This window comes from Hirundo rustica, chromosome 30 (assembly GCF_015227805.2).
Source record: "Hirundo rustica isolate bHirRus1 chromosome 30, bHirRus1.pri.v3, whole genome shotgun sequence".
Taxonomy (NCBI): Eukaryota; Metazoa; Chordata; class Aves; order Passeriformes; family Hirundinidae; genus Hirundo; species Hirundo rustica.
The window spans coordinates 1,523,051-1,550,215 of record NC_053479.1 but is presented as its reverse complement, the minus strand read 5'-3'; the positions used below and the strand labels follow the sequence as shown (position 1 = coordinate 1,550,215).

The 27,165-nt window shown below is 67.6% G+C and overlaps 3 protein-coding genes across 6 annotated transcripts; 2 read left to right on the top strand and 1 right to left on the bottom strand.

The window, feature by feature from the left end:
* The first annotated feature begins 802 nt into the window (after positions 1–802).
* Positions 803–6,616, top strand: NR4A1 (nuclear receptor subfamily 4 group A member 1). The gene is made up of 7 exons (XM_040088514.1): positions 803–854; positions 2,958–3,763; positions 4,019–4,148; positions 4,262–4,413; positions 4,924–5,126; positions 5,202–5,380; positions 5,471–6,616. The coding sequence occupies exons 2-7, from the start codon at positions 2,960–2,962 to the stop codon at positions 5,725–5,727; spliced, it is 1,725 nt and encodes a 574-aa protein (XP_039944448.1). The 5' UTR covers positions 803–854; positions 2,958–2,959; the 3' UTR covers positions 5,728–6,616.
* Positions 6,617–8,724: 2,108 nt separating this feature from the next.
* On the top strand, positions 8,725–11,303 carry ATG101 (autophagy related 101). 4 transcript variants are annotated; one of them, XM_040088382.2, is made up of 3 exons: positions 8,725–8,861; positions 9,740–10,028; positions 10,496–11,303. In XM_040088382.2, exons 1-3 carry the CDS (start codon positions 8,758–8,760, stop codon positions 10,898–10,900), a joined length of 798 nt encoding a protein of 265 aa, XP_039944316.1. In that variant the 5' UTR covers positions 8,725–8,757; the 3' UTR covers positions 10,901–11,303. The 4 variants fall into 4 exon arrangements, with proteins under 4 accessions (XP_039944316.1, XP_039944319.1, XP_039944317.1 ...); XM_040088385.1 differs by having other exon boundaries at positions 8,846–8,861; positions 9,743–10,028; XM_040088383.1 differs by having other exon boundaries at positions 8,856–8,968.
* A 1,800-nt stretch (positions 11,304–13,103) lies between these two features.
* On the bottom strand, positions 13,104–27,042 carry FMNL3 (formin like 3). Its single transcript, XM_040088508.2, has 27 exons — positions 26,896–27,042; positions 24,423–24,506; positions 24,256–24,336; positions 24,096–24,172; positions 23,000–23,083; positions 22,492–22,644; positions 21,814–21,922; positions 21,648–21,724; positions 21,480–21,573; positions 20,546–20,620; positions 20,354–20,464; positions 20,124–20,273; positions 19,910–20,011; positions 19,585–19,828; positions 19,368–19,436; positions 18,928–19,052; positions 18,655–18,857; positions 17,326–17,560; positions 17,165–17,233; positions 16,994–17,074; positions 16,783–16,912; positions 16,549–16,709; positions 15,438–15,539; positions 15,249–15,338; positions 15,059–15,170; positions 14,859–14,958; positions 13,104–13,599 (listed from the first exon to the last, which is right to left on the bottom strand). Exons 1-26 carry the CDS (start codon positions 27,040–27,042, stop codon positions 14,867–14,869), a joined length of 3,057 nt encoding a protein of 1,018 aa, XP_039944442.1. The 3' UTR covers positions 13,104–13,599; positions 14,859–14,866.
* Positions 27,043–27,165: the final 123 nt, after the last annotated feature.

Below are 27,165 nucleotides of genomic sequence, written 5' to 3'. Positions count from 1 at the left end.
CCCCTCCCGCGGGCCCGGGCCGGCCCCGCACGGGCTGAGCTCATCTTTCCAGCCCGCGGGCGCTGTTCCCGGAGCCGGCAGCCGCCAGCAGCCGCCGCTCTTTCCATCGCCCCGGCCAGGGGCTCCCCGCGGGGACCGGGCGGGGGCGGGACCCCGCGTCACTCCCCCCGCAGCCGGCACCGAGCGGGAGGACACCGGGGGTCCCGGCACCGCTGAGCACCGGAGATATCCGGATGGGCACCGGTGGCACCGGGGGGACACCGGGAATGGGGGCACGGCACTGAAGGGACACCGGGAATGGGGGCACCGGGGATACCGGGGGTGGGCACCTGAGTGATGCCAGCACCGAGGGGGCATCGGGGCTGGGCGCACCGGAGGACCGGCGACGAGGGGACACCGGAAAACACCGGCAGCGAGAGAGCAGCGGGGATGGAGGCACCGAGACACGCCGGCCCCCGGGGTACCGCCAGCCAGGAGACACCGCGCATCCCGAAGGGTCACCCGCCGCGGGGACACCGGGGATACCCCCGCCACCGGGGCCTCCCTCCCCCCCGCCGGCGGCCCCCGGAGCCCCGGGGGGGAGATCTGTGGGGAAGCGAGGGGCGCCCGAGCTATTTTTAGCCGGGGCCGCGGGGGTATTTTTAGCCGGGGCCGCGGGTGCGTCAATGGAACCCCGCGTGCGTCACGGCCGCGCCCCCGCCGGGGCCGCCCCCCCCCGTGCGTCACCGGCCCCGCACCGCCCCGCGCGTCACCGAGCGCTTAAGAGAAAGTAGTGGCGGGGCCGGAGCCCGGCGGAGCCCGCGGAGCGGCGGCGGCAGCAGCGGGAACCGGAGAGCCGCCGCGCCGGCACCCGGGTACGGGCGGCACCGGGGATGCGCGGGGGGCACCGGGGGTCGCGCTGGAAGCGGGGGAGGGCTGCGCGCACCGGGAGCGCGGCGGCGAGCGGGAGCCGTTGTCCCGGGAGGCACCGGGAGGGATTCGGATCGGTGCGAGGGGATGGGGGTCGGGCGTGCCGGTGGCAGCGGGGGTGGGGAGGGGATTAGGGAGGTGGGCGTCACGCAAAGGTGGATGTGGTTGGGTGAACCAGCGGTAACCGGCTGGAGCGTCCCGGCGGAGCCGGGGCTCGCGTGTCCGGAGGACGCCGTGGAAGGAAAGCTCGGTGCCACCGGCGAGAGTCGGGGGTCCCGGTGGAACGGACCGGGCGGTGCTGCCCCTTTCTGGGCATCCGGGGGCACCGGGGGAGCCGAGTCGGGCGTCCCGCGTGGCGCTGGGAGGTGCAGGGGATGGAGCGTTTCAGCGGCACCGGGAGGAGCTGGGTCCGGAGTCCCGGGAAGAGCCGGGGGTCGCGCAGACGGGGGAGAGTTGGCAGAGCCAGAGGTGCCGGCCCCGGGGGTCCCGGGAGGAGCCCGACACCACCCGCTCCTCCGTGAGGAGCTGCGCAGGACCGGGAGCCGCTGCTTGAGCCACGGGGGACCGGGCTGGTTCCCTCATCGCGGCACCCCGAGCGGGGCCAGCTGCTTATGCAGCAAATCCCCATCTCTGGGGCTTGCGGGGGGCAGAGTCACCCCACACCGGGCATCACCCCGGGATCCCTGAGCAGAGCGCTGACGGAACTGGAGCGGGCAGCCGCGGGAGCCCGGCACTGCGGGCAGGGATGCGCCGGCAGCTCCAGGACCTGCCAGTGGAGCCGGGGATGTGCAGGCAAAGCCCACGCGGGCCTGGCAGCAGCAGCCGCGGCATTACCGGGCAGCAGGTGCCGGCAGGGATGTGGGCAGCGTTTGCCACCCCCGGTGCCACCGGCTGCTCTCGCCTGCCCGCGGCCCGGGGCCCGGTGCCAGCGGCTGCCACCCGCCCGTGCGGGCACTCCCGAAGGAGGAATCTGCGAACGGAGCACGGCCGTGGGCACAGCAGAGGCTGCTGCCAGAAGCTGTGCCCGGTCCCGGGGGGCACAGGGCAGAGAGGGGATCCCAAATGCTGTCAGAGAGCGGGTGGGAGCAAAAGCGTTCCAGCAGCCGGGAGCACGGGAAGGCTCGAGGCGTTGCATCTGCCAGGGTTTTGGTGTTGGCGAGGAAAACTCCCACTGGCAGCGACAGTGTCCCCCAGGCCCGTGTCCCCAGCCTGGCCTCAGGTCCCCTGGGCTTCATTCGGGGACAGGAGGCAGCTGGGGGTGGTCACTGTCCCCTCTGAGCCCAGCTGGGCACGCACAAACTCGGCTGGGACACCAGCAGGAGGCTGGGGGCTGGTGCCATCCCGTGGGTGCCAGGGCCGGACCCACGCTGGGTATTTTTAAACCCAGCTCCTGGCGGGTGTCGGCTTTCCTGGTGCCCTAGAGAGCTGCCCAGATTTGGCTGGGGGAATCCGGGGGCTCTGGCAGCAGGGCCGTGCCAGGAGCGTGGCCGGGGGCCAGCGCAGCGTGACCTTTAAAGGTCTGCGAGATGAATTACATTATCGTCTTGCCATTGGGGTCACTTCTGGCTTGGCTTTCAGCTGGACACGGGGCTCCGGTTGTCTTGTGGCTCGTCAGACCCACGCACGACCCCAGGGGACTCCAGGGACTGAGGGTGGGCTCCTCTTCCCCTCACCTGGAGGGCTGCCTGCGCTGACATTCCCAAAAAAAAACAACCCCCAAAGGGGTTACGGGGCAAGTGGGATCCTCAAAACCTAGCTCAGCCCCGACTCTGGCTTCCCTTGGCCAGCCCCAGGCCTTGGGAATCTGCTGGCCACATTCCTCCCTCCTTCCCTTTCGGGGGCTTTTGCTAAGCCAGCGTTTTGGGGAATGTCCTTTGCACCCATTGGCTGTGCCGTGACCTTTCCCAGGGACGCCGGTGGCCGCCACCAATTCAGCCAGCGGCTACTGGGGGTCCAGTTCCAGCGCGAGGGGAGGCCCAGGGAAAATTCCCACGCTTCCCACCCCGAGGGAACGACAGAGGGGTGGTGACGTCCGTGTCTCCCCGCAGAGATGCCCTGCATCCAGGCCCAGAGCAGCACCACGGGCACCGGCCCCTGCGAGCGCTGCCCGGCCGAGCTGCTCTGCCCCGAGGGCGGCCGATTCCCCATGGAAGTGGCCGGAGCGGATCTGGCGGCCGCCCCGGCCCTGCCCAGCTTCAGCACCTTCATGGAGGGCTACGCCGGCGAGTTCGACGCCTTCCTCTACCAGCTTCCGGCCAGCGGCCAGGCCAGCGCCGCCGGCGCCTTCAAGCTGGAGGACTTCCAGGTGTACGGCTGCTACCCCAGCGCCTTCGGCGGGCAGCCGGACGAGACCCTCTCCTCCAGCGGCTCGGACTGCTACGGGAGCCCCTGCTCCATCCCCTCGCCCGCCACGCCGGGCTTCCAGCCCCCGCAGGCCCCGGGCTGGGAGGGCTCCTTCGGGCCGTACTCCCCGCTGCCGAACTACGAGGCCGGGCAGCCCTGGGCCGAGCCAGCCAAGGGCGGGGGGTCCCAGCCCTCCTTCTTCGCCTTCGGCCCCCCGGCCCCCGGCCCTGGAGGATCCCCCTCGGCCCTGAAGGGGCAGCCGGGCCCCTCGCCCCGCGTGGACCCGCGGCTGCTGGACACGGACGCCTTCCCCCCGAGCCAAGGTGCCGCCAGGGCTTTCTCGGGGCTGCCGCTGGTCGCCGCCTCGCCGCTGCTGGAGGGGCCGGCGCTGGCGCCCGCCAAGCTGCGCGGCCCCGGGGCGGGCGAGGGCCGCTGCGCCGTCTGCGGGGACAACGCGTCCTGCCAGCACTACGGCGTGCGCACCTGCGAGGGCTGCAAGGGTTTCTTCAAGGTAAAGGGGGACCGAGGGACCGACCCCCGGCTGGCCGTGCCCTGCGGGGATATTCCCACAGTGCTTTGCGGCAGCAGGAGGATGCTGCGGGAGCGCCCCGGGGAGGGGCAGGGCAGGGAGCAGGGCCGCGGAGCCCTCCCCGCGGACGCGGAGCCGGATGCTGGGCTGGAGCGGGAGGCAGGGGGAGGACAGAAGGGCTTTTGTTCGGAGCTCGGCGCCCCGGGCTGAGCCGGGCCGCTCCTTCCCCACCCGCAGCGCACGGTGCAGAAGAATGCCAAGTACATCTGCCTGGCCAACAAGGATTGCCCTGTGGACAAGCGGCGCAGGAACCGCTGCCAGTTCTGCCGCTTCCAGAAGTGCCTGGCGGTCGGCATGGTCAAAGAAGGTACCAGGGTGCCGTGGAGGGCGGGGGGTGCCCGGCTGGAGCGGGGAGTCCTCGCTCCGCAGCCTCTCCGGGCTGCGCTGGGCACAGGCGCTCACTGCACGTCCCAACCGCAGTGGTCCGGACCGACAGCCTGAAGGGGCGGCGGGGTCGTCTCCCCTCCAAGCCCAAACAGCCGCCAGACGCGTCCCCGGTCAGCCTCATCACCTCGCTGGTGCGGGCACACATCGACTCCATCCCCAGCGCCACCAAGCTCGACTACTCCAAGGTAGGGATGGTGCAGCTCCTCGCCCTGCCCAGGGATGGATCCTGACCCATTCCCGTCCCAGTTCCTCACCCAGCCAGATCCACCCCGGATCCTGATCCTGTCCTCATCGCGGTTCCTGACCCAACTTTTTGTCAGTCCCTGACCTGTCCCCATCCCAGATCCTGATCCCATCCTCATCCCGATTCCTGATCCACCCCTGGCCCAGTTCCTGACCCATCCCAGTTCCTGACTCATCCCCATTCCAATTCTTGACCCATTCCAGTTCCTGACATATTCCCATCCCAATCCTGACCCATCCCCATCCCAGTTCCTCACCTGTTCCCATCCCAATCCCAACCCATCGCTATCCCAGTTCCTGACCCGTCCCCATCCCAGTCCTTCTCCCGTCCCCATCCCAATCCTGACCCATCCCCATCCCAGTCCTTCTCCCATTCCCTTCCCAATCCTGACCCGTCCCCATCCCAGTCCTTCTCCCATTCCCATCCCAATCCTGACCCATCCCCATCCCAGTTCCAGGAGTCAGCACCGTGCCCGTTTGAGAAGGAGGACTCAGTGGACGTGCAGCAGTTCTATGATCTGCTCACCGGCTCCATGGACGTCATCCGCAAGTGGGCCGAGAAGATCCAGGGCTTCACCGAGCTGCCCAAGGAGGACCAGGACCTTCTGCTGGAGTCAGCCTTCCTGGAGCTCTTCATCCTGCGCCTGGCGTACCGGTGAGCCCCGGGGCAGCGCGGGGCAGGGGGAACTCGAGGCATGCCGAGGGGTGACGCCTGGATTTCTGCTGGCAGCTCGAAGCCGGAGGAAGGGAAACTCATCTTCTGCAACGGGGTGGTGCTGCACCGGCAGCAGTGCGTGCGCGGCTTCGGGGAGTGGATCGACGCCATCCTCGAGTTCTCCCAGAGCCTGCACCGCATGAGCGTCGACGTGCCCTCCTTCTCCTGCCTCGCCGCCCTCGTCATCATCACAGGTGAGACCCCCGCGGCCCCGCGCCCGTCGCCGTCCCCGTCCCCGCCCCGTGCGCGTCGCCGCAGTCCCACGCTCTGTGTTGTGACCCCAGACCGGCACGGGCTGAAGGAGCCGAAGCGGGTGGAGGAGCTGCAGAACCGCATCGTGGGCTGCCTCAAGGACCACGTGGCGGCAGCGGGGGCTGAGCCCGGGCGCTCCAGCTGCCTCTCCAAGCTGCTGGGGAAGCTGCCGGAGCTGCGCAGCCTCTGCACCCAGGGCCTCCAGCGCATCTTCTACCTCAAGCTGGAGGATCTGGTGCCGCCGCCGCCCATCGTCGACAAGATCTTCATGGACACTCTGCCTTTCTGAATCCCGGGCAAGGGGCCGCCGTGAGCCCCTGACCCGCCTGGGGACATCTGGGACCCGCCCTGGGCAACCCTGGTTCTGTCCGAGGATGCCTGGGAACCCCCTGGGCACCCCTGGGTCACCCCTGGGATGCCTGGAACATCCACTGGGTAGCCCTAGATCAACCCTTGGATGTTTGGGACCCCCCCCGGATGACCCCCCCAGAATGCCCAGAAACCGCCTGGGCACCCCTGGATCACCGCCGGGATGCCTGGAACCTGCCCTGGTCACTCCTGGATCAGTCCTGGAATGTCTGGGACCTCCCTGTGGACTCCTGAATGACCTGTGGGACACCTGGGAGCCCCCCCGGGCCATCCCCAAGACTCTACGTACCCACCTGGGACCCCTTCTTGAACCACCCCCAGAATGCCTGGGACCTCCCTCCCTGGTTCACCCCCAAAACTCCACTGGACACCTCTGGATCACCCCCAGAGCACCTGGAATCCCCCCTGGCTCACCCACAGGCTGCCTGGGACCCTCTGGGCACCTTTAGATCGCTCCCGGGATGCCTGGGACCACCCCTGCGTCACTCCGGGGACGCCTGGGATCGCCTCTGGATCGCTCCCAGGATATCTGGATCCCCTCCCTCAGATGCCTGAGTCTTCTTGGGGGCACCCTCGGGGGTGCCCCGTGTGCCTTCACGGCCCGGGGCTCATCCCCACGGCAGCCCCGGTGCCGTCTTCCCCGGGGGCATCGCCGGCGCGGTGCCCCCATTTCCCCTGTAAAAACGCCCCTGATGTAAATAGCGCCGGCCGGGTCCTGTACAGAGCGGGGGGCGCGGGCGAGGGGCGGCTCCGACCCCCTCAACCTCGGCCCCTTTCCCTTTATATATATTTTTCTGCGTTTCCCTCTTTTTTTTTTTTTTTTTTGGCCATTTTCTGTATATAAACTTGTTCGTACAGCGAGAGCCACTGGGCGGGACTTTTGTCCCTCGAGTTAATATCGGGGGATCGGGAAAGGGGGACAGAGAAAAGGGGCTGGGGGCAGCTGGGACGCTGGAGACGGGGAAAAACGGGGTGCTGGAGCTGGGGGCAGCCAGAACTCCTGGGGGGGGCCGGGAGGGCTGGAGCTGGGCACAAACAGGACGCTGGAGCTGGAGACAGTCCTGGGGACCAGAGCCGGGGCTCAGACAGTGCAGATGTCGTTGCTGGGGGCAGCTGGGACACGGAGAAGATAAAACCAGGACGCTGGAGCTCGGGGGAAAAAAAACCCGGTGCGCTGGAGCTGGGACAGCCGGGGCGATGGAGCCGGGGACAGCTGGAGCTCCGCAGCCGGGATGCCGGAGCTGGGGACAGCCGGGCCGGCGGATCTGGGGACAGCTGCGGCACCGGAGCCAGCGACAGCCGGGGCTCCAGAGCTGGGGCCAGCCGGGGACAGCCGGGACGCCGGAGCCGCACGTTGCCCACGCCGCTGCCCTTGAACCGTCACTCACCCCCGCGGCGGTGCCTGCCGCTGCCCCGCACCTGTCGCCTGCCTGATTTATCCTCCCCAAAATAACCGGGAAGCGTGACCGTGTCCCCCGCTCGTGTTCCTAGGGACGTGGCCCTTGGCAGTGCCACCCCTGGCCGGGTTGAGGGGGGGGTTGATGGCTTTTGGGGTCGCGATCGCAGGAGCTGGGGACAGAGCCAGGCGTTCCAAGGCAAGGGGGGGGGGGGGTGACACGCGTGGCTGATGTGTCCCCGCGGCTCGCCGCCTTCCTCCCGCTGGGGACAGCCTGGCCCCGGAGCAAAACGGGGGATACCCAGCGCCGGTGCGGAACAAGGGCCGCATTGAGGAGCGGGGCCGGGGGCGCCCCGCGGTGACACAAAACAAGGGTCCCTCTGTCCCCTCGCCGCCGCCCCCGCCCTGGGGACAGCGCTGACGCACGGCGGGGCCGCGGACGGGAGCCGGGCTGGGGAAGAGCGGAGCTGCACACAGCGGGCACGGGGGTTGGCACAGCTCGGCGCGGCTCTGCTCCGTTCCCTGTCCCCTCCCCGCTGCTCAGGGCTGTCCCCTGCTCACCTTGTCCCGGGCTCTGTCCCCGTTCCCTCGGCAGCGGTGCTGCAGGAGGGACGGTACCGGCAGGGCAAAGGGAAAGCGGCTCCGTGGAGAGCTCCGGCCACGCCGGCGGCCCCCGGAGCTGCGCGGCACGGACGTGGGTCGGTGTGTGCCCGGCTCCCCGCGCGGTGACACCCCACGGCCGCGTTCCTACTGCTGATTACACCGAGCCATGTGTCCCCAGGGGCGATCAGTGCCCCAAATCCGCATGTCCCCGTTCCATGTGTCCCACGTCTCTGTCCATCCATGCATCCCCCTGTCCCCATGTCCACCCATCCATGCATCCCCCTGTCCCCATCACCCTCATGTCCCCAGGTCTCTGTTTCCAGTATCCCCGGTGTCCCCACGTCCATCCATCCCCAGTTCCTGTGTCTCCCAAGTCCCCACGTCCCTGCTTCTGCTACTCCCTGTGCCCCGTGTCCCCATATCCACGTGTCCCCCTGTCCATCCATATCCCCATATCCAGCCATCTCACTGTCCCTTTGTCCCCACAGTCTTCATGTCCCTTTATCCCATATCCCCTCCGTCTCCTGTCCCCATATCCCTGTGTCACTCTGTCCCTTGTGTCCATCTGTGTCCTTATTTCCCCCCGGCCCTGCTGCCCCATATCCTGGTGTCTCCCGTGCCCCTGTGATGCCCACGGCCCCCGCTCTGTGGCCCGTGTCCCCACGCGTGTCCCCCGCGTTGTCGCCTTGTCCCCGCAAGGGTCAGCGGGGGACACGGGCTGCAGTACCGCCGCGGAGCCTCCAGCACAGGGGGCGCTATTGGAGCCGGTGAGCCGCTCTGGGCTACGGCATTACAGCTCTATGACCCATAGGAACGAACCAAGCCGGGGAGAGGGGAATCCGCGGACTCGGAACGGCGATTCCACGCCCGGCACAGCCCCGAGGCCTGGAACGGCACCGAAGGGGCGAAATAGTCACGTAATCAAGTTCAGAGTGATGAAACACGTTGGTCATGGTCGTAAGAGCCACTACAGTTGCTGGTGGTGTGTGCTGTCCCCCCCGCTCAGATGGGATGATCCACTTCCCTCCGTGCCGTCAGATGGTCGGGCCCGGGCGGTGAGTGGGGACCGGGGCCGGGACCGGGGCTGAGGGGGCCCGGGGACCGAGGGGGATCCGGGTCCTCGAGCCCGGAGGGAACCTGAGGCACTCCGTGGGAGACTGAGGTGGGCTAGGGCCGGGACGTTTGGATCTGTGTGGTGTTTTGGGGGGGCCCAACCGGGACACCCCGGGCTCCTGTGAGGACCCGTACCGGGACACCCGGGTCCCTGAGGGGACCTGACCAGGACATTTGGGTCCCTCTGGGGTATTGCGGGTCCCTGAGGCGACCTGACCAGGACGTTTGGGTCCCTCTGGGGTATTGCGGAGCCCGTACCAGGATTCCTGGCGTCCCTGTGTGCTAGCGGGGGGGGAGCCAGGCTGGGACACCGCCCTGGGGTATGAGGGGACCAGGTGAGCACGTCTTGGTTTCTCTGGGTTCTTAGAGGCTCAGGCCAGGACATCTGGGTCCCTGTGGGACATTGAGGGGTCTGTACTGGCACCACGGGGCCCTTGTGAGGTGGGCGGGCACGCGCCGGGACGCGGCCCTGGGGTGTGACGAGACCAGACCGGGATGTTTGGGACTTTGTGGAGGAGCCTCGCACATCCCTGTAGGGCATCCAGACCTGGATTCCTACAGAGGGCTGTGGGAGGGTCCACATCCGTGGGATGTGACTTAAACCAAGACATCTGAGTCTCTGTGGGGGCTGTACCGAGGGTGCCTGGATCCTTGTGGCCTGTGGGGGACTCAAATCAGGACATCTGTGTCCCCGCGGATCACCAGGAGGGTCACACCGGGTCCCTGTGGGGGGACTGGGACACTCCGGGGTTTGGCAGAGGGGCTGCCCCCCAAGCTGGACTGTGACCAACACCCCCTGCCCACCCTCCTGTCCCCTCAGCAGCCGCTGCTGTGCCCCCTCCAGCGCCGCCCCGGCCATGAACTGCCGCGCCGAGGTGCTGGAGGTGTCGGTGGAGGGGCGGCAGGTGGAGGAGGCCATGCTGGCCGTGCTCCACACCGTCCTGCTGCACCGCAGCACCGGCAAGTTCCACTACAAGAAGGAGGGCACCTACTCCATCGGCACCGTGGGCACGCAGGACGTGGACTGCGACTTCATCGACTTCGCCTACGTCCGCGTCTCCTCCGAGGAGCTCGACCGGGCTCTCCGCAAGGCTGTGGGGGAGTTCAAGGTAAAGAGGGTGCCAGCAGGGGTGGAAATAGTAGCAAAAAAGGCACAGAAAGAGCAGCTTTAGATATGTTCAGCTGGAGAGGAGGAGACTGAGAGGAGCTTCATCCCTAGGGCAGCTCTGATCTCTGCTCCCTGGGAGAGCGGCAGGAGCCGAGGGAGCTGTGTCAGGGAAGGGGCAGGCTGCTGGATATTGGGAGAAGGTTCTTCCCCCAGAGGGTGATTGGGCACTGGAAGAGCTCCCCAGGGTTTGGTCACGGCCCTGGGGCTGCCAGAGCTCAGGGAGTGTTCGGACAGCGCTCTCAGGCGTGGGGTGGGATTGTCCTGAGGGGGGCCAGGAGTTTGACCAGATGATCCTTGGGCGTCTCTTCCATCTGAGGATGTTCTGTGATCCTGTAAAAGCCGGTGGGGTGTGCCCGAGGAGGGGTCAGTCGCTCCCTGTCCCCTCATGAACCACGTGCTGTCGCGCAGGACGCGCTGCGCAGCTCCGGCTCCGACGGGATGGGGCAGATCTCCCTGGAGTTCTACCAGAAGAAGAAATCACGGTGGCCCTTCTCGGACGAGTGCATCCCCTGGGAGCTCTGGACCATCAAGGTGAACGTGGTGAACCTGGCCAACGAGCAGGAGAGGCAGATCTGCCGCGAGAAGGTGGGCGAGAAGCTCTGCGAGAAGATCATCAACATCGTGGAGGTGATGAACCGCCACGAGTACCTGCCCAAGATGCCCACCCAGTCCGAGGTGGACAACGTCTTCGACACCAGCCTGAAGGACGTGCAGCCCTACCTGTACAAGATCTCCTACCAGATCACGGACTCCCTGGGCACCTCGGTCACCACCACCATGCGCCGGCTCATCAAGGACACGCTGGCACTGTAGGGCTGGTGTCACCTGTCCCCCAGGCCGTGGCACTTTTGGGACAGTGACTCCGCTTGGATCTGCTTCTTCACCACCAGAAAGCTTCTGGGAGGAGCTTGGACTGTAATTTGAGGGTTGCTGCTCTTTGGTTTGTGCCGTGGGGTTTTGTCCATCCTGGAGAACTGGCTCGGTGGCTCCGGCCTGGCTGATGACCGGGGTGAGTCCTCAGGGCACGTATGGCGCCAGCTCCGAGTGGTGCTGGGGCCTGGCAGAGGGTGACAGCTGAACCCCAGCCCTCTGCAGCATCCTTGGTGCCACACAGCCAGTGCTGGCCGTGTCCCTTATCACCGCCCGTCCCCTGGTGTCGCCCTTGTCCCTGGCGGGGGGCCAGAGCTGCCCCAAAAATAAAGTGTTTCTGCTTTCACGTGGTCACATCCTGGCTGTGGGGGCTGCGGGAGGGGGGAAGCGGATGCTGAGGCTGAGCTGGTGCTCCCATCAATCCAAAACCAAGGGGCTGAGCTGTGGGTCCCCATTGCACCCCAGTGCTGTGGGGCTGAGCTGGGGGTCCCCTGAGCCACGGGGCTGCGCTGGGGGTCCCCAGTGCTGTGGGGCTGAGTGGCCACGCTGGGAGAGGCAGAATGGGCGGTAGGACGGCCCCAGCTGCCCCCCGAGGCTCCGAGGCAGGGGTCTGCGGTGACTCCCCCTTCCTCACAGGACTCTGCACCCCTCCAGGGGGGCTCCAGGGCAGGGCAGAGCTGGAGCCCCTTGCCGGGGGGGCACCCAGCACCAGGGGAGCCACGGGAGGGAGGGAGGGAGGGATAAAACGGTCCTTGACATCACTTAAACCCTCCCCGTCTGTCACTGCCACACTCTGCTCCTGGGAGGAAGAGGAGGAGGAGGAGGGGGACATGAACGCTACCCGCGAGGACACGGCGCTGGGCGAGGCCGCCCAGATCGCCGTGGTGCTGGTGCTCTGCCTCGCCGTCACCTTCGCCGTCCTCTTCCTGGGCTGCAACCTGCTCCTGCAGGCCGAGAGCCTGGCAGCGCCCGCGGCCCCGGGCGAGCCGCGCCTGGCCGAGCCCGACGGGGGCACTGAGGGCACGTAGGGACCGGCCGGAGCCGGACGGATGGACAGATGGACAGATGGGCAGGGCTGGATGTGGATGGACAGCAGCGTCCTTGCCCGAAGCGTCTCCGAGGGAGTGGGACAGCGCTGGGGGCTTGTGTGGGTCGATGTCACCGAGCGCACGAAGGGACCCGGCAGGCAGAGCCCAGTGGATGGACAGACGGACGGACACGGAGCGACGTGGCTGGACAGCAGTGTCCTTGCCTGCAGCATCCCCGGTGACCCCCAGGAACAGAGCGGGATGTGCGCCGGGATCCTGCCCTGAGCACTGGGGACTCGTGTGGCTGGACGTCACTGAGGGCAGCTGGGACCCGCCTAAGCCCGGCAGACAGACAGACAGACGGACGGATGGACGTGGCTGGACACGGATGGACAGCAGCATCTTTGCCCACAGCATCTCTGGGTGTCCCCCAGGACGGAGCAGGGGGCTCTTGTGGGTGGATTAAAAGGTCCCGGGTCAGCGGCGGCGCTGAGGGAGCTGGATCCCACCCTGGGCGCGGCAGTGCTGGTAATCCCCCCAAGAGGATTAGGGGAAACTTTTATTCCCTGTTTCAGGACTAATCCCTGGGCTGCTGGGGCTCAGTGAGGGAGGCCGGGCCCTTGTGCCGCTGCTGGGGGTCGCATCCTGCCCCTCCCAGCACCCCAGGGCCACATTCCACCCCCACAAGCCCTTTCTGCCCTCCCGGCCCCATCCTGCCCCTCCATTCCCTTTGGGATCTCCCCCTGCAGCCCCTCCCCGCCTCCAATCTGTTCCCAGTCCCCCACAACCACCAAAAGTGGGGTGAACTGAGACCACCCCGCACTGGGTGGGATGCAGGGGGCTCCCAATTCCTCCCCAGATCAGTTCCCTCCCCTCTCCTTAATCCCACGGTTTTAATTTAATAACAGCCCTGCAAAGCCTTGCCAAATGTCTGGCGCCTGCACATCTCTGCGCCCCCACCAGACACAGGAGCTCTGGCCTGGGGGTGCCTCTGTGCCCCCACCACGCTCCCCCAAATCAGGCACCGGCCATGTAAAAGACTCCATATATTTCACATGTACAAAAAGTCACCGCGGGGGTACGGGCAGGGGAGGGGGTCCTGGGGTGGGGGGGCACCATCCTGCCCCTCTCCCGGTGCCCCACCCCACCCCAGCCTGGCTTTGGTCCCTTTTGTTTGGTTTTTTTTTTTTGGCACTTAGTGTTCACATCAGTGGTCAAAGTGTCGAGCGCGGGGTGGGAGGGGTCGCCCCCTCTGGTCCCTGTAGTGGGTGTGGGGGCTCGGAGGCAGTGAACCCCCCCGGGGACAAGGGGCCCTGACGGGGAGGGGGCACCCCAGGGGTCAGCTTCTGATCCACCCCAGCTGGATTTGGCCTCTGCTTGGGTGGGCAGGGGGTGGGCAGGGTGCAGGGTCTCCCTGGGCACAGGGATGTCACCCGTGAGGGTGGTGGCACGAGGACATTTTGGCCCCGTTCCCACATGGTGTCAGGGCAGGATGGAGCCTCTCTGGGCACCTGGGGGGCAGAGGGGGGGTGAGGAGAGGAAACTGAGGCAGCCCCAGTCCTCTCCTGCACCCCTCTGTCGGGCTCCTCGGCTACAGGCGGATCCACCTTCGGGCTGTGGGATGGAAGGGACAGTCAGGGACAGAGCCACGGACACCTGGCCCGGCCTGGGGGGTGCCCAGGTGACCCCCCAGAGTGCAGGCAGCACAGGGGGAGTCCTCCAGGCACTGGGCTGGGACCAGTAATGAACTGGGATTCGCACTCTGGGTTCCAGTGTTGCACTGGGACCCCACATTGGGATCCAGTTTTTCCCTGCACAGAACCCAGCTGTGTACTGAGACCTTGTACTGGGACCCAGTAGTGCACTGGGATACCAGCCTGGGATCCAGTATTGTGCTGGGATCCCATCTTGAGTCCCAGTAGTGCACTGGCATCCTGCCCTGGGATCCAGTGATGCACTAAGATCCCGTTCTGGGATCCAGCATTGCGGTGGGATCTGTGCTGGAATGCAGCCTTGCTCCAGGATCCAGTGCTGGGATCCCGTGCCACGACTCTGTGCTGGGTGCCAGCATCGAACTGGAATCCTGTGCCAGGGCCCAGCCTTATGTGAGGATCCAGTGCTGGGATCTTGTGCCAGGACCCAGCTTTGCACCGAGATCGGGACTGGAATCCTGTGCCAGGAGCTGGCCTTGCACAGGGATCCAGTGCTGGGATCCAGCCTTGCACCGGGATCCTGTGCTGGGATCTTGTGTGGGATCCAGCCTTGCACCGGGATTTTGTGCTGGGATCCTGTGCTAAGATCCAGCCTTGCACCAGGATCCTGTGCTGGGATCCAGCCTTATGCTGGGATCCAGTGCTGGGATCCAGCCTTGCACCAGGATCCAGTGCTGGGATCCAGTGCTGGGATCCAGCCTGGTACCAGGATCCTGTGTTGGGATCCAGTGCTGGGATCCAGCCTTCCACCAGGATCCTGTGCTGGGATCCAGAGCTGGGATCCAGCCTTGCACCAGGATCCTGTGCTGGGAACCAGTGCTGGGATCCAGCCTTGCACCAGGATCCTGTGCTGGGATCCAGAGCTGGGATCCAGCCTTGCACCAGGATCCTGTGCTGGGATCCAGCCTGGCACCAGAATCCTGTGCTGGGATCCTGTGCTGGGATCCAGAGCTGGGATCCAGCCTTGCACCAGGATCCTGTGCTGGGATCCAGAGCTGGGATCCAGCCTTGCCTGCCCCGATCCAAAGGACCGGAGCACACCAGACACCTTGGGGTGACACCATGCAGGGAGGGCGCGTGCAGAAGGGGGCATGCGGGGTCGGGGGGAACCCGGGCGGATCCAGGTGGGATCCGAGGGGATCCAGGCATGCAGAGTGGTACCTGGGGTCTTAACAGCTGGACTCGTCGTGGTGGGACGGGTCGCAGAAGAAGCGGGAGCCCCGCTTGGCCGTGCGGGCAGTGAAGGGGACGCTCTTCAGCGCTGCGGGGGTATGGGCAGGGGCCGGGGGCGACAGGGACACGTCAGCCCCCACGGCCGGCGGGGCCGGGGCGCGGGGCCGAGGGGGCCGAGGGGGCCGTACCGCTGATGATGTCCTCGATGGTGCCGTCCTTGCCCTCGTACATGGGCCGGTGGTCCTTGGCCTGGCGCCGCCGCAGCTCGGCGATCAGCTCCTGCTGCTGCCACTTGTTCCGCTGCGCGGGTGGGCGCGGGTCAGGGACGCAGCGGTCCCCTCCGCGCCCCCTACCCTCCCCGTGCCTGCCCCTGCTAACCTTCTCCTGCTTTTTAGCCTCCTGTGCCAGCAGCTTCTCCCGCATCACCTCCTCCTGCTTCTTCCGCGTCTCGTTTTCCTGCTCGGCGTCCTGCCAGGGCGCACGGGTGGGGAGGGGGCGTCAGCTTTCCCCCCCACCCACCGGGGCGCGGCTCAGCCTGCAGCGCATCCCCTGCCGGCCCCACCTCACCTTGTAAGAGTGGATGAATCGGACAAAGACCGGGAAGAAGACGGACGGCGGGGTCGTCTTGGGGCTCTCGCCGAAATACCGCACCACGGTGTTGTAGGCGTCCTGGCACGGGAGCGGTGGTCAGGGACGGGCGGTGTCCGGCACGGGGGGAGTGCCAGGCATGGCAGAGCAGGGCAGAGCAGGGCAGGGGTGCATCAGGAGCGTGCAGAGCGAGGTGTGGATAGGCCAGGTGTGCACAAGGAGTGTACAAAACAAGGTGTAGACGACGAGGAATGACACAGGGCGTGCAAAGGAAAGCAGGAGTGCAAGAGGAGCATGCAGAGCCAGGTGTGGACGGGCCACGTGTGCACGAGGAGTGTGCAAGACCAGGTGTGGGTGACCAGCTGTGCATGAGGAGTGTGCAGAGCAAGGTGTGGATGGACCAAGTGTGCAGAAGGACCGTGCAAGGCCAAGTGTGGATGACCAGGTGTGCACAAGCAGTGTACAGAACAAGGTGTGGATGACCAGCTGTGCACAAGAACCGTGCAAGACCAGGTGTGAATGGACCAGGTGTGCACGAGGACCAGGCAAAACAAGGTATAGATGGACCAGGTGTGCACAAGAAGTGTGCAGAGCAAGGTGCGGATGGATCAGGTGTGCAGAGCAAGGTGTGGACAACCAGCTGTGCACAGGAACCATGCAAGACCGGGTGTGGATGACCAGGTGTGCACAAGGGGTGTGCAAAGCAAGGCGTGGTTGAGCAGGTGTGCACAAAGCGTGCAGAGCAAGGTGTGGATGGGCCAGGTGTGCACGAGGGGCGTGCAAAGCAAGGTGTGGCCGAGCAGGTGTGCACTAAGCGTGCAGAGCAAGGTGTGGATGACCAGGTGTGCACAAGGGGTGTGCAAAGCAAGGCGTGGCCGAGCAGGTGTGCACAAAGCATGCAGAGCAAAGTGTGGATGGGCCAGGTGTGCACAAGGGGTGTGCAGGGCAAGGCGTGGCCGAGCAGGTGTGCACAAAGCGTGCAGAGCAAGGTGTGGATGGGCCAGGTGTGCACGAGGGGCGTGCAGGGCAAGGCGTGGCCGAGCAGGTGTGCCCGCGGTCGGTGCCGGTGCCGGGTGCCAGCCGCCCTCACCTCGGCCGTGCGCGCGTCGCGCTGCAGCCGCTCGAGCTGCCCCTCGCTGCCGCCCAGGAAGCCGCGCAGCACCGCGCTCTCGTGCTGCCCGCACTCGCGCCGCAGCAGCTCCATGCCCCGGCCCAGCTCCTTCACGTCCAGCAGCACGTTCTCCAGGGACACTGCAGGGACACGGGACGGGTCAGCGGCTGCCGGGACAGCGAGGTGGGGCCGTGGGCGCAGGTTGAGGGGCACCTGCCGCAGCCTTCTCCACAAAGTGCAGCTCCTGCCAGAAGGTGGCCAGCTCTGGGTACTTCTCCCGCACCGTCAGCGCGATGAAGTGCAGCAGAGTCATCTTCCTGTCTGTTGACTTGGTGTCCAGGAGCTGCAGGAGGATTTGGGGAGGGGCTCAGCGCTGTGGGGTGAGAACCTGGGGGTCCTGGGGAGCTGGGGAGGGGCTGCCCACCAGGTCCAGGCTCTGCAGTTTGAAGCCGTAGACCGCACCGCGTTTGCTGCTGTTCATGTAGTTGCCCAACGCCAAGATGATCTGCAGGGGCAAAGCAGCGGGGTTGGAGGGTCAGGAGGGAGCAAGACCCCCACAGGACCCCCCACACCCAGCCCATCCTCACATCCCCACCTCCAACATGTGCTTCAGCTTCTGCGACGACTTGACCGAGGCCGAGGCTGCAATGATGGCATTGAGCTGCTGCAGGGGGACAGAACGGGGGGGGCTCAGCTGGTGTTCAGGGTGCAGGGACCCCCGGGGCGGGTCAGGTACCCCCCTCCCCGGCTCCGTACCGGCGTCAGCATCTGGACGTTCTCGGCGAAGTTTCCGAGGAAGGCCATGATGGCCATGCGCTGCGGCAGCCGCTCCACCTTGCTGAACTGCAGCATGAACCTGTCCTCATCCGCCAGCTCCTCCAGCGGCTTCCGCTCGCGCTCGTACTGCCGCAGCGCCTTGGCCTCCGCCTCCGTGGGCAGGAACCGCATCAGGCACTCCACAAAATCCACCGGCAGCGTCGCCAGGTCAAACCTGCCCCGCACCGCAGCGTCGGGGAGCAGTCTGGGAACCCTGCGTCCCATCCTGGCTCCCTGCGAGCTGCTTGGCCATCCTGAACCACAGCCAGAGCCCCTGCACCCTGCCTGGACCTCCTGAACCCTGCCTGGACCTCCTGAACCCTGCCTGGACCTCTGAACCCTGCCTGGACCTCCTGAACCCTGCCTGGACCTCCTAAACCCTGCCTGGACCTCTGAACCCTGAGTGGACCTCCTAAACCCTGCCTGGACCTCTGAACCCTGCCTGAACCTCCTAAACCCTGCCTGGACCTCCTGAACCCTGCCTGGACCTCCTGAACCCTGCCTGGACCTCCTAAACCCTGCCTGGACCTCCTGAACTCTGCCTGGACCTCTGAATCCTGCCTGGACCTCCTAAACCCTGCCTGGACCTCCTGAACCCTGCCTGGACCTCTGAACCCTGCCTGGACCTCCTAAACCCTGCCTGGACCTCCTGAACCCTGCCTGGACCTCCTAAACCCTGCCTGGACCTCCTAAACCCTGCCTGGACCTCTGAACCCTGCCTGGCACTCCTGAACCCCAAACAACTCCCGCTGCACCTCTGCCAAGGCGCCCTGTACTCTGCCTAGGGCCCCTGAACCCCAAGTTGCCTCCCAGCCAAACCATCTGCACCCCAGCCAGCCCTCTTGAACCCTGCCTGTCCATCCTGCATCCCAGCCAGGCCTGCTGCACCCTGCCTGCACCCTCTGCACCCCAACAAGCTCCCCCTGTACCATGGCTGGCCCCCCCTGAACCCCAACCATATCACTTGCTCCTCAGCCAAACCCTCCACGACCCAGCCAGTCCCCTTGAACCCTGCCTGGTTCCTTCTGCACCCCAACTGTACCCCAGCACCGTACCCTGCACCCCATCCAGACCCCCCTGCGCTCTGAGCCGCCAGAACCCCAGCCAGATCACCTGGCTCCTGTCCAAACCCTCTGCCCCCCAACCAACCCCTCTGAACCCCATCCACCCCCTGCACCCCATTCCTGACCCTCCCTGCCCCGTTCCTGACCCCTCTCCAGCCCCCCTGCTGCCCCAGCTCCCCGTTTCCCGCCCGGAGCGGGGCCGTACGTGTGGATGGCCCGGCAGATCTCGTCGGCGCTGCGCCCGGCCTTGCGCAGGGTGATGGCCAGGTTCTTGGCGCGGTTGGCCTCCAGCAGCGTCACCTTGGCGGCCACTTTCTGCGCCGCCTTGCTCTTGGCGCACACCAGGTCCAGCGCCGGGCCCTGCGCCTTGGTCTTGAACAGCTCCTCGAAGCGCTCCAGGTCCAGGTCCTGGCGGGATGAGGGGGGGGGTCAGAAATGGGGATGGGGGTGCCCGAGCGGGGAGAGGTCCCGGGCTCACCTCCAGCACACGCTCGTCGTCCAGCTCGCTGAACACCGTCCCGCTGATCTGGCTGGGCTTCAGCGCCGTCCAGTTGAACACGGGCAAGCGGAATTTGGTCTTGATGGGCTTCTTGATCCGGATGGCTGCCAGCACCGGGGGGGAGGCAGCTCAGCACCGCCGGGGCGCGGGGAAACGTCCTGTGCCCACCCTGAGCCTGGTGACATCAACCCCTGGGCCACCCCATCCCCTTGCTGGGGGGCCTGAGTGGGTGTTCCTTGAGGATTGCACCCTGGTGCCTGCAGCCCTGCCCTGTCCCCACAGTATCCTCCCTGTCCCCATGGTCCTCACACCATCCCTGTCCCCACGGTCCCCACATCCTTCCTGTCCCCACTGTCCCAGTCCCGACACCCTCCCTGTCCCCCGTCCCCATCCCGTGGTTCCCCCTCATCCCCACGTACCTGAGAGCCCGACGGTGAGGGCGATGGAGGGTGAAGCCCCGGGCAGCGGCGGGGCCGGGGGACACTTCCCTGTGAAGCCATCAGAGGGTGAGACCCCAATTCTGGGCACTGCCCAGCCTCGGGAGCGGCCCAGCACCAAGGAACCTCCCACCCCTGGCGACACCCAGCTCCCAGATTCCCCAGTTTTTGGGGTGCCCCGGCGGCTTCCCCTCCTCACCCGGCAGCGGGGGCGCGGGGGGCGGCAGAGGGGGAGGCGGGGGCGGCGGGGGGGGCGCAGCCTCCACGGGGGGCAGGACGGGGGGTCGCAGGGTCTCCTCCAAGGGCTCGGGCTGGGGAGGAGGCGGCTCGGCGCTGGGAAGAGCGGGCGGCTCGGAACCGTAGCGCCGCCGGAAAGCCTCGTCCTTCTCCTTGATCATCCTGCGCAGCGTGTGCACCTGGTGGCTCGTGTGCTCGTAGGTCTCCTGGGGACGGCGAGCGTCAGCCCGGGGTGAGGGGGGCTCGGGACCCTTCCCCGCTCCCTACAGCCCCCCCTTCAAGCACACCTTGACCACCTCCAGCTCCTTCTCTCGCTGCAGCAGCTGCTTCTCCAGCTCCGCCACCCGCATCATGTTCTCGTTCTCCAGGTCCAGCAGCTTCTCTGTTAGCTGGGGAGGGGGATGCAGCTGTGACAGCAGCTCAGGGACCCCCCCGGTGTCACCGCTGACCTCCCCAAGACCCGGCACGGAGCGTCCCCGCATCCACCCCGTGCTCACATACGTGGGACAGGTGCTCCTCCAGCTCCTCCACCTTCTCCAGGGCCACATTCTTGGTCTCGGCGTCCTCCAGCAGCCCCCCCACGTCGAAAACATTGTCCAGGTACGCCTGGATCTGCACCTGCAGCTTCTCGCTCTCCGTGTGCCTCGACTTCTGCGGGCACGGAGGCAGCGTCAGGGATGGCGGAACCCCCCCCGGGCACAGCTCCCCCGACCCTCGAGCCCACCCCGTACCTGCAGGAACTCCTCCAGCCCCAGTTTGGTGAACTCGTACTGGAGGTGGACGCGGAAGTTCATGTCCTCCACCGAGTGCACCACGATGTTGATGAACTGCATGCAGGCCACCTGCAGGCAGGGCCGGGGTCACCAGGAGCTCTCCTGCCCGCCAGAGAGCCTCCCCCCAGCCCCCAGGACAGGGTGTCCCACCATGAAGTCGATGCTGCTGTCCTCGTTGCGGAAATATTCCATCAGCCGCTCAAAGCGGTGCTTCTCCTTGCACACCTGAGCAGGCACACAAGGGGTTAACCTCCAGCCACCCATCCCCCTCCCCATCTCCTGGACTGCATCTCCCTGATCCCAGTCTGGTCCAGGAGCTCCCAGACCCCCCATTCCCCATCTTCCCTGATCCCTCCATCCCCTGCACTCCAGACTCCCCATCCCAACCTTCCCTTGGGGTTTCCTTCATCCCAGATTCACCCTGGGGTCCCCAATTCCTCCATTCCCAGCGTCCTGCTCCCCAATCCCAGCCTCATTCTGGTTCCCTCATTTCCCCCATCCCAGCCTGTTCCTGTCTCCCTCCATTCCCCCATCCCAACCTGTTCCTATCTCCCCCCATTCCCCCCTCCCAGCCTGTTCCTGTCTCCCCCCCATTCCCCCATCCCAGCCTGTTCCTGTCTCCCCCCATTCCCCCATCCCAGCCTGTTCCTGTCTCTCCTCATTCCCCCATCCCAGCCTGTTCCTCTCTCCCCCCATTCCCCCATCCCAGCCTGTTCCTGTCTCCCCCCATTCCCCCATCCCAACCTGTTCCTATCTCCCCCCATTCCCCCCATCTGAGGCTGTTCCTGTCTCCCCTCATTTCCCCCATCCCAACCTGTTCCTGTCTCCCCCCATTCCCCCATCCCAGCCTGTTCCTGTCTCCCCTCATTCCCCCATCCCAGCCTGGCCCTGTCTCCCCTCATTCCCCCATCCCAGCCTGTTCCTGTCTCCCCCAATTCCCCCCATCCCAGCCTGGCCCTGTCTCCCCTCATTCCCCCATCCCAGCCTGTTCCTGTCTCCCCCCATTCCCCCATCCCAGCCTGTTCCTGTCTCCCCTCATTCCCCCCATCCCAGCCCGGACCCGCTGTCCCCGCTCCCCTCGTACCTCCTTGAAGTTGTCGAAGGCGGCGAGGATGATCTCGTGGCCGCCCCTCACCAGGCAGACAGCCGCCAGCAGCTCCAGCACCAGCGCCTTCATCCTGGGCACGGCGTCGCCATCAGCGTCAGCCTCACCCCCAGGACCCCCGTGCCACCCCGCCAGACCCTCCCTCACCTCGGGTTCTTGTTGTTGAGGCTCAGGGCGATCTCGTTGACGGCGTGCGGGTGAGACATGACCAGGTTGAAGCCGTACTTGCGGGGACGGAGGATAAAAAAAAAAACCCGCTGTCAGCCGCGGCGGCAGCGGTGGCAGCGGTGTCCCCGCTGTGGGCTGACAGTACCTGGTAGTTCATGATGGCCCGGAGACACATGATGCAGAGGTGGACGTCATCCTTCTGGCTCACCAGGCGCGAGTTCTTCAGCGCCCTGCGGCTGGGCAGCGTCCCGTAGCTGCGGGATGGGGCACGCAGTGAGCGGGGCCATCGCCCGCCGGCGCCGCACCAGTGCGCGGGGAACCGAGGGACGGCGTGGGGACGGCGTGGGGATGGCGTGGGGACGGCCGGGATTTCGGAGGGGGGCGAAGGCAGAGAGAAGCAATCGCAGGGCGACAGGGACAGAGTCTGCAGACGCGGAGCGAAGCCGCCGCGAGCACTGGGCTGGCCCCGGTACTTACCCGGCGGGCGGGCGAGCGGCGCGGTGGGCACGGAGGAGAGAGAGAGAGAGCACAGCCAGAGAGGGGCACCCCGGCCCTGGAAGCAGAGATGGGGTGCATTACCCCGGGGCGAGGGGACAGAGCCAGAGCAGGGGGTGAGCGGAGCCGCGGCGGGGCGCAGGGGACAGGCGGGACGGCGACGGCGCGAGGCAGAACTGGGACCGCGGCGTGCCCGGCACGTGCCACGGCCTGAGCCACGGGCACCGCGTTCGTGCCACGGGGGTGATGTGCCAGGCACGACGGGCAGGACGTACCCCCGCGGCAGGACGTCCCCCCACAGCGGGACATCCCCCCCCCGGGCACGTACCGTAGGGCGGTCTGGCGGGCGGAGCGGGCCAGGCTGCTGGTGAAAGGGGCGGGCAGGGCGCTGGGGTGCTGCAGATCCTCGATGGACCTGCTCCAGGCACGCAGCTTCTCCAGTGCGCCGTCCTCGCCGCCTTCCAGGCCCTCAAAATCCAACCTGACGGGGAGCGGGGGGGGGGACACGCGCGCAGCTGGGGGCGCGTTGCTTTGGCGGGGGGGCGGCAGACGGCTCCAGCACAGATGCAAGCGCTGAGGCAGCTGGCGAGTGGGCGGTTGCGGGGTGGGGAGAGGCAGGAGGGTGGCTCTGGAATCCCCAGGGCAGGCAGGAAGGGTCTGAAAATCCCGCGAACCGCGGTGCGGACAGGTCCCTGCCTTAGGGATGATAAGGGGCCGAGCAGTATCAGGCGTCGGCAGCCAGGGAGCCGCCACAGCCACCGGGAACCTCCTCACACCCCCCCCCGAGGCCTCCCTGGGTTCCCCCTCACCCCGGGGACCCCCCGACCCCCACTCACATGACGGCGCACTGGGCGAAGGACAGGTAGTTCACCAGCACGTCCAGCCCCTTGTTCTCGTCATTGAGGAACTCCCGCACCCACCTGCGGCACCAGGCACCCATCAGAGCCTGCAGGAGCCGGGGACCCCCCCCCAAAACAACCCCCTCCACCACGGAGCCCCCTGTCCCGGCACGGGGACGGTGACCCCGGGGCTGCAGCGGTGGTCGCAGCCCCTCCACCATCAGCAGTGCCAGCTCCAGCGCGGGGTTATCTGAGGAGCGCAGGGCAGCGAGGGCTGGGAGCGGGCGGGGAACGGAGATGGGTGCTGGGGCTGCACCCTGGGGACCTCGCGGGGAAAGGAAGGGATTCGGGATGCTCCGACCCTTGGGAGGGTGTCGGGGCAAGGAGGGGGGCAAGTGCGGTGGGGGTGCCCGGGGTGGGGGATTCACCCAGGAGCGCCGGGGGTCCCCAGGGCTGCCCACAGCCGTGCGTCAGGGAGCCGCGGGGGCCGCGGCCGCCCCTTTCCTGCCGCCTCAGCCCGTTTCCTGTCTCCGGCTGCTGCTATTTTGGGTCCGTGGGCAGGGACGAGCGGGGCCGGCGGCGGGGAGCAGCCGGCACGTGCACGAGCCGCCCCGGGCACCGCCGAGACACCCCGGGCACCACCGAGACACCCCGGGCACCACCGAGACACCCCGGGCACCGCCGTGCCACCGCCGATGTCCCCAACACCCCCCGGCAAGGCCCCGTCCCACCCGACGCCCCGCGAAGCCCCGGGGCATCCCGGGGGGTGTCACCGGCTCGGGGACGGTGCCGACAGAGCCCTCCGGTTGGTCGGGAGGAGCCGGCCAGGATCTGGCCACGCTGCCTCGTTCAGGGCGTCATCGCCGGCCCATCCGCCCCGGCATCCGCCCCCGGGAGCTGCCCGCGGGCCGGGGCAGGAACCGGCCCAGTTCCTGAAGCGCCTCCAGCTTCCCCTGCAGCTGTGTGGGGCTGGTGACAGGACCCCGAGGTCTCCCCGGGACCCCACACCCCATCCGGAACTCTGCATCCCCAGCCTGGACCGGGCAACCCCTCCCTGAGACCCCGCAACCCCTCCCCAGGACCCCACACTCACCCAATGTGGTTCGTCCTCAGGCTGATCTCCAGCTCGCGCAGCACCTTGGTCGACTCCTGCACCCTCCTCCTGAACTTCTGGGGGCAGAGCAAGGCTGAGCCGCGCTCCCCCAGGCTCCCCAAACCCCCGAAGGCTCCCCCCGAAGCCCCCAGCCCCTCACCTTCCGTGTGACACCCGGCTCCAGGAAGCTGCGCAGCTTCTGGATGTAGGCGTGGGGTGGGCTCTTCACCTGGAACCGCTCCTGGGAGGGCACAGAAGGGCGTTGGTGACGCTGGGACAGCAGCACTGTCCCCTCCCCAGAACCCCCAGGGACCACCCAGTCCCCACCTGGTCACAGATGAGGTCCCACTTCTTCTCGTTGTCGTACTGGCGCAGGAGCCGGGCTTTGTCCGGGGGCAGGTTCATGGAGCTCTGGGGACAGAGGTGGGGTGTCACCCTGGGGGACATGGGCACAGTGCCCCCCAAGGGGCACCCAGACCCACGGTACAGCCTGGCTCCCTCCAAAAATCACCCACAGCACAGCCAGGGTCCCCTGTAAGGCCACCCTGACCCACGACATAGCCAGAGTCCTGGCACTGGGATGTGCCAGCAGGCACAGATGTGGCACGGGCACAGCTGTGCCACCACGGCCACACGCCAGCCACCGGCGGCACCAAATCTCCCCGTCCCTGACGCATCCTTCCTGTCTGCACCCTCTTCCGAGCGACAAACCGCAGCCTCCGCTCCCGACCGCGGCACGAGGCCAGGCACCGGTGCCAGCTCCCCAGGACACCGGACACGAGGCCAGGCACCGGTGCCAGCTCCCCAGGACACCGGACACGAGGCCAGGCACCGGTGCCAGCTCCCCAGGACACCGGACACGAGGCCAGGCACTGGTGGCTGCTCACTGGGACACTGGGCACAAGTCCCAGCACAGGCGTCTGCTCACCCGGACACTGGGCACAAAGCTCCGGTGCTGGCCCAGGGTCGCTGGGAAGAGCCACGGGGGGACCCCAGCATCCATCCTGGGATGGGGCACAGGACAAACGGGGTGCCACAGTGGGCACCAATGATGCCAGAGGGCCACGGGATTGCCCTGGTGGGCAGTGCCACCCCAGGTGGGCGATGTCACCCTAGTGGGAGCTGCCATGGCGCTGGGCGATGTCTCCCGGGTGGGAGATGCGGCCGCGGTGACGCAGCTCCGGGTAGCCCCGTTATCAGGAGCCGTCACCGCGGCTGCTCCACCCACCCCGTGTCAGCTAAAGTTAGCCCTCCCCTGCTCATCCCCATCCCACGGAGCCGCAGGAAACCGGGACAGAGCCTGGGCGAGGCCAAGCACCCCTGGGTGAGGGACACGCAGATTCCCACGAGACGGATGAGCACGGGCACGGAGCCGCCAAAACCGCCCCCCAAATCGGCACCATCCCCTCCCCGCAGGGCTGCGGTTATTCCCCCGTGGCCACCAGCGAAATCCCTGGGAACAGAGGCGGAAAAGACGCACAGAGACCCCGGGCGGGGTCGAGGGGCACTCGCGGGGGGCTTTGAAGCGCAGCCGCCGGTCCCGGCGTTCCCGCCGCTTCGTTTCCTGCCTTTGTGGTGGGAGCGCGGCCGCTCCCGGCCCGGCGCTTCCTCCTCCCTCGGCCCCACCGGGATCCCCCCAAGGTTTATCCCGGGGCTGAATCCCACCGGGAAACGGCTGGAGCCCTCCCCGGGGCTGGGGGGCTCCGGGGCGGATCCACGGCTCCGGGGGCCGCCGGAGCTCTATCACATGATGGAATATTTTCCACCCCCGGCAGCAAGCCGGGACCGCACCGGGGGCTGCCGACGGCCGCGGGGACATTTTGGGGGAGACTCTGGTGCCACCACCCTGCAAGCTGACCCCTCCCGGCACCGGCAGGACGCGTCCCCCCCGCCACAGGCCCCGCGGAGACCGGGGCCGCATCCGCCCCGCGTGGGATGCGGGACGGGCAGCGCCGCCGGGAGCCGCTCGTTCCCGGCGGGACGCGCCCCCGCCGGCGGTGCCGGTGCCCCCCGGTGCCCCCGGTTTCGGCTTTCAGAGCCCCGTGGGACAGCACTCGGCATTTCCTGCCCGGCCGCGGCTTCCGCTGGCGGCGGTTCCCACCGGGATGGCGGGGCCGGTTGCCGGGGGCCGGGAGGCAGCGATGTCACCCAGCCGCGGTGTCCCCGCGGTGTCCCCCGACAAAACAAAGCCGGCGCCGCGGAGGGGCCACCGGGACCGCTCGCGGGCGACCCAAGGGCCGGTGGGACGGCTCCGCGGTGTTGGTGGTCCCGGTGGCACCGCGGTGGCCGCCGCCCCGGCTGTGACAGCCGAACGGAGATGGCGCAGGGTACCCGAGCCCACCGGGAACCCCCGCATCCACCGGGAAACCGGGAACCCTCCCACCCAGCGGGGAATCCCAGCCCTGAGGTCCCCTGCACCCACGGAGAAACACAATTCCAGCCCCGTGCGCTGCCCCGACGGGACTTTCCCGGTTTACAAAGTCCCCGGGCCTCAGGGGCCCCCGCGGTGGTACCGGGAGTGGCGTCACCCCCGGGGCTGTCCCGGGTGGGGTGTTCCCCGCGGCCGCTGCCCATCCCCGCGGGCACCGGCGCTCCCCGCCCGCCCCTGGTGGCTCCGGGCGGCGGTGCCGTCCCGGCGATGCCCGGTGCCCGCCAACCGGTCCGGGAGAGCGCATCGGGAGGAGTCCCGGGAAGGGATGAACCGGGGGGGTGCTCAACGGGATCACCGGCGGAGCGAACCGAGGGGGGCACACCGGGAACTCAGGCTGAGCACCGGCAACCGGGGAGCGCGGCCTCTCACCAGCACCAGGGCGAAACGCTCCTCCAGCTCGCAGGGCTCCGGCATCGGCATCTTGCCCGGGGCGAACAATCCGGCTCCCCCCGGGGCCGCCGGCGTTCCCGGGCCCCGGGGCAGCGCCTCCCCGTCCGCGCTCTCCACGTTCCCCATCCCCGGCCCAGGCACCGGGGGGGGGGGCGGTGGGGGAGGTTCAGCCCGTCGTGTCCGGCGCTGCCGCCGCCTCCCGGTCCCGCCCAGCCCGGTCCCGCCCGGTCCCGCCCGGTCCCGCCCCGG